This window comes from Tenrec ecaudatus, chromosome 15 (genome assembly GCF_050624435.1).
Source record: "Tenrec ecaudatus isolate mTenEca1 chromosome 15, mTenEca1.hap1, whole genome shotgun sequence".
NCBI lineage: Eukaryota > Metazoa > Chordata > Mammalia > Afrosoricida > Tenrecidae > Tenrec > Tenrec ecaudatus.
In genome coordinates, this window is record NC_134544.1 from 74,788,995 (window position 1) to 74,794,894 (window position 5,900).

At 43.1% G+C, this 5,900-nt stretch overlaps 1 protein-coding gene across 2 annotated transcripts; it reads left to right on the plus strand.

Moving 5' to 3' along the window:
• The first annotated feature begins 4,421 nt into the window (after positions 1-4,421).
• On the plus strand, positions 4,422-5,321 carry LOC142427864 (AMMECR1-like protein). 2 transcript variants are annotated; one of them, XM_075532981.1, is made up of 2 exons: positions 4,422-4,801; positions 4,907-5,321. In XM_075532981.1, the coding sequence occupies exons 1-2, from the start codon at positions 4,422-4,424 to the stop codon at positions 5,319-5,321; spliced, it is 795 nt and encodes a 264-aa protein (XP_075389096.1). The 2 variants fall into 2 exon arrangements, with proteins under 2 accessions (XP_075389096.1, XP_075389095.1); XM_075532980.1 differs by having other exon boundaries at positions 4,422-5,321.
• Positions 5,322-5,900: the final 579 nt, after the last annotated feature.

The following is a 5,900-nucleotide window of genomic DNA, read 5'->3' on the forward strand; positions in this document are numbered from 1 at the left end:
GAATGTTGAATGGAAAAACCCACAAAGAGTGATGCTTCTTTAAACCCACTTAAGAACTAAGAAAAAGTCCTCGACACTTCTGTGGAGGACAGTCCTCTAAACCCATCCAGTGGGATGAAGTGATTGGTCCTGTACTATGGAGAGATGGACCTCTGGAAACATAGTTGATTAGGTCTTTACTACTAACCATATGACCGGTGCTTTGAATTTATCAACCAATCCTTGGGGAGAGATAAAAGGCCATCTACTCCTGGAATGAGTTACAGTATCATAAATGCAGTGGTAGCCCTGGTGGTGGTGCGGTTAAGAGTTGGGCTGTGATCCCCAAGGTCTGCACTTTCAAACAGCCAGTTGTTCCGAGGGAGAAAGACAGGGCTTTCTACATTTGCAAAGAGTTACAGACTCAGAAATGCACAGGGGCCGTTTTACTCTCTCCTGTAGGGTTGTCACAAGTGAGAACCGACTGCATGGCAGTGAGTCGGAGTGTTTGTGAAACCCAAAGGGGCACTTCTCCTATTTTCTAGAAAGTGGCTCTGAGTCACAGTAGACTTAATGTCAGGGGATTTGTGCTAAGTGCAGGAGTCAGACTGATATATATTCAAAACGTCAAAGCCATATGGCATATGAGATTCAGTTTGATAAAGCTATTTCTGGAAGGGTATTGTTATCCCACCTTACCTTTCACAGTTTTTCTGTTATTGAAATCACATGGGTTGATGGTACAGTGAGTCATGTGTGATTGAGGTTCTGTGTCAACTTGGCTCGGTCATGATGTCAGCCTACATGACAATGCTTGACATAATGCCATCACTTCAATGAAGAGATTTGGTGTCAGCAGCCAGGATTGGGAGGTGTTATCCTGGTGGGTGTGGTTTTGCCCAGTATAAATGTAAGTGGATTCTCTCTGTAAGCTGTGCAGCTTTTGGCCAGGTCCAGAAACTCACCAGAAGTGTGGACCTCCAGACGTGAGGCAGAATCTTGCCATATTTCCTACATAGCTTGGATTCATCATTTGCACAGCCCGTGAGGAATGAGCCTACCATCTAACCTGCCCATCTGGGATTCATCAGGCCCTTGACCTATTTGAATCAAGAGAAGGGTCCAGAGTGATATCTGAGATTTGCCAGCCTCTACAACTGTGAACTGAAAAGGTAAGTAGTGTGACTAGAACTTTTTCCTATATATTTCTGACAGGGTGGCAAGATGGGAGTAAAAAATGGGCTTTGTACTATGGTAAAGGGCACCATCTCAGAAACTCACAAGGGAAGTTCTACCCTGTCCTACAGGGTCCCTATGAATCAGCCTTGACTCAATGTCTTTCAGAGACTAAAGGTGCTGGAACCAAGACTACAGAGGGATGGGGTCACCCACTTGGCTCTCCCTCAGGTCTGAGCAGATGCTGCTTAACCTTCCCATGTCAGGATTCTATTTGGAGCAGATTCGTCAGAATGAGGGCAGGGACCCACTCAGCATCTTGGAGCTTGCCATCCAGAGTGATGTTGCAACATGAGGCTTCACCCATGGCCTCTCTGGCGTGGCTGTCCATAGAATTTTCCCACCCTTGTTCACAGCAGCTGTTGTCTGGAGAGAGAGGGAGGCAGTGAAAGTCATGGTGGAGGCCTGGCCCTTCATCTCGCCCCCCCCCCCTCGTTGTTCTAGTGACAATCTCAGAGGACATCTTTTAAAGCTTGTGAGATATAGTTGTCTTCATATTCGCAGTGTCAAGAGTTTTTTAGGGTAATTTGATTTCCAGTTGTTTTTAACTTACGGTGGCCCGTGTTTGTCAAAGGAGAACTGTGGCTCGGTGTTTTCAAAGGTTTTTTTCAAAAGTAAGTCACCAGGCCTGTCTCTTAAAACATTTTTGAGGAGAAACCATCCATCTTCTAAGTTAGCTTCTAAACCTTCTAACTGTTCACGTTATTAGGGGTTCCAAGTTTAAAGAAGTGAACTATGAATTTCACATTTATTCAGGAAAAAATGACATAAATCATGATGTTTTTATTTTGGAGAATTTAAAGAGTTATTTTCTAATTAAATTCTTCATTTTAAGATGCTTGGGTTTGTAATTAGATATGTTTTGTTCCATTTTCTAGTAAAATTCTCTAAGGCTTTAAGAAAAAAGCATTGCATTTAGTTTGTTGCTGATGTTTCTGAGATGATTACTAGGTGTGGCATAAGAGTGGATCAATGACAAGTGAAGAAAACACAGGCCTAAGTAAAAGACTGATAGGATTTTCACCTTGGAATCTGGGTGGGTCTAATCCAATAAAAATTGTGTTGAGAGATTACATTCCTATGGTGAGAATATTTTTTTCAGATACGTAATTCATAAATTTTATTTATGGATCCTAAAATATGTGTCTTTGACTAGATGTTTTAGGCTGTTCTTGTTAAGGGCTATGAAATTGGTCCTGACTCATACTTACCTTCTGGTGTGACTTATAGTTAGCCTATGTCAAGGTGGAATAAATTCTGCCCAATTCACGGCCATACTCACAGTTGTTATCTTGGAGCTGATTGCTGCAATTATTATGTCAGTTCATCTCAATGAACATTTTCCTATATTTTCTATGAACCTTGTATTTACCAAGCCTGCAATTTTCCAAGGACTGAAATGTTAATCTAGTAGAGGTCAGTGCCTGCTCCTTGGTATTTTTTTTTCCTTCAAATCATACAATATTAAAACAACGTCATTTCTATCAGAAACCAGTATTTTCTTGCTTTGTTTTTTTCTCTCTCTCTAAGGAAAGCTTTTAGTTTGAGTTCAATGAAATATACTTTGTCTCTGAAGGGAAGTCATAATTGGGTTTTAATTTGACTCTTTCTAACATTCACCCAATGAGGATAAATGCATCCAATGATGCAGATTGTTTGTGACATGGACATGTTTGATTTTCTGTTTCAATTTTCTGCTTCTTATACATATGGAATCAGAAAATGCAATGATTAAGATGTTAGATGCAAAATAATAGTCATTAGTTCCAATTCACCAGCTGTTTCTTATAGAAACAGGAGAAAGATTTACCTAGAGAGAGATGGCACAGTCAGATTCCATAAAGGTTACAGCCTTAAAGAGAGTGCACTGGTGCAGTGCTCCTGAATTCTATGGGGGGTTTATTCTATTATAAGGTTACCTTGCTTGTCTTAGTAAAATGAGGTGGGTATATTTTTCAATTATGTGGTGTAGGCTGAGTTTAAACTGCCAGGCTCTGTGTTAGAGACAAAGCTGTGGATCATTGACCTCCACCCCTCTCAGGGATCCTTAAGCTATGCTTTCACTTTTATAACAAAAATTGGATATATATAGATATATATTTATTTAATCATAAAATGTTTCTAAAGATTGTATAACTTAGGAACTAGACTCAAATTATAAAATAACTTAGATCTCACAACTTCTGAATTGTTTTCTTTAACCCTTTTTTGGTTACTTTTGCTGGTATCTCCGGGTGCAGGCATGGGGGTGGTAGGCAGGATGAGAAAGCTGGAACTAGATAGGACTGCCTGTGATGGTGGTTATTACTGAGTTTCAAATCTGCTGGTCATTATTTCTAAATTCTATGAACTTAAGATGCAATCACCCCAATGGTAACACAATGTTTGAGCGCTCTCACTACTTTCAGGTTTATGTCTAACACGGAGAGTTACACAAACGTCTTTCATAGCTAATGCTTTGTGTACTTCTACTGGTTTTTCCAAGGTTCAGCTTTTAGCTTTAATCAGGATGGCTATTGCATGTTTCCCTTGAAGTGCTTGATGAATTATCTCTGTTTTGTGTTGCTTAATTTTTTAAGATAATTCATCCACTTTTAAGTTAACTGTTGAAGTCATCCTGCACAAATTTTCTTTTTCCTATTAAGTTCAGTGAAATCTTCACTTTTTCTGTCCTGTATTGGAGCCCTGTGTGAGCCCCATTGCGCTGCCAACTGAGCAGTTCCAGTGACCCGCCGCTCCATGATGAAAGACAAGGCTTTTAGCGCTTGTCTAGAGTTACAGCCTGGGGTGCCTGCTGCGATAGCGGAGGACTTGTGTCGCGGCTCCACTTGGTCTACAGTCGTTTGGGGAATACCTCTAGCAGTTCTTGCCGTCACCGCTTCCATTTTGCCCCCATGGCCTTTCTCAGCTCACTCCATGCTCATCTCGCATACGGACCACCTGTAGGCCCGCTTCTCTTGGGAGCACCCCACCCAGGCACAGGGCTCCAGCAAGCAGAATGAGAAGGTCGAGCGAGAGAGGTCCGTCCACCCTGGCGGCAACTGGGCCAGAAGAAAAGGTCCAGGAAGAAGGAATGGAATGGAATGGAAGAGAATTCACTCCAGAGACAAAACAGCTCCTCTTCTCTATTACAGCTATTCCCCTGACAATACAAACTTTGTGTTTTCAGGTTCTGCAGCATTCCAGACCTCAGGCACAGAATCAGGATGGGAAAAAGACGGTGTGTCTCTCCACTCAAGCCCAAGTTGGCAGCAGCAAGCGGAGCACACAGTCACGGGAACCAGTCCACAACTGTGACCGCCTCTATTTCAGGAACTCCTAAAAACAAGCAGCATGTGGACAGCAACCATGGATGGGAGAATGTATCGGACTTAACGCTGGGGCCTGAAAATTATCCAATTACACGAATGAATCCCACATCAGGAGCGCTGAGCCCTCTCCCCTGGCCCAATGGAACTGCCAACACCACCAAGAACCTGGTGGTGACTGCAGAGATGTGCTGCTACTGCTTTGATGTGCTCTACTGTCACCTCTATGGCTTCCCACAGCCACGACTTCCTAGATTCACCAATGACCCCTATCCACTGTTTGTGACATGGGAGACAGGGCGGGATAAGCGTCTCCGGGGCTGCATTGGAACCTTCTCAGCCGTGAATCTTCACCCAGGACTCAGGGAATACTCGTTAACCAGTGCACTTATGGACAGTCGATTTCCCCCAATGACTCGAGAGGAGCTACCTGAGCTTTTCTGCTCTGTCTCCCTCCTTACTAACTTTGAGGTTGCCAGTAATTACCTGGACTGGGAGGTAGGGGTCAATGGAATTCTAATTGAATTCATCAGTGAAAAGGGCATCAAATATACAGCCACATATTTACCTGAGGTTGCTAAAGAACAAGACTGGGATCAGATCCAGACCATAGACTCATTGCTCAGGAAAGGTGGTTTTAAGGCTCCAATTACCAGTGAATTCCGAAAAACGATCAAACTCACCAGGTACCGAAGTGAGAAGGTGACAATCAGTTATGCAGAGTTTATTGCTTCTCGTCAGCACTGTTTACAGAACAGTACCCTTCATGCCCCACCCCTCTACAATCATGACTCCTGACATAAGGCTGCATGACCAATCTCACCCCCTATGGCAGCCAATGGCTATGACATCATTGGAGCAGACCCCTCCTCTTCCTGGTCCAGTTGCTTCCATTACTGCACCATGTTATGATGCTAGCATCCATTGCCACGTCTGCCTCCAGCTAACTAAAGGGATGACGGGGTTGCATTGAATGAAACAACTTGAGGAGACCAAGCCTTATCTCAGCCTTTGCGCTATGGAGTTCAGTTGGATTGGGGCTTCTCCAAGATTGGTAAGAATTACTGTGTGGGTTCAGAGGACCTGTGACATGCAGGTACCACTGGTGACTTGCTGTATGTGTATTGGCTACACAAGGAAGCTGAAATTGAAGATCCATAAAGGCTTAACCCATACACATCCCTATCACCTCCCGAGATCAAGTAGGCATGTTCCTCTGGCAGTCTGGGCAATGGAGACTAATCAGAAACATTATAGGTTTTAAATAGCTTTTTTCATAAAAGAAAACTTTCATTTAATTGCATACCTAGAATTGACCACAGCTTCCATACTTCCTACCCCGACATCCTGATAGGATTGAAAGTGGGCACCATGAAT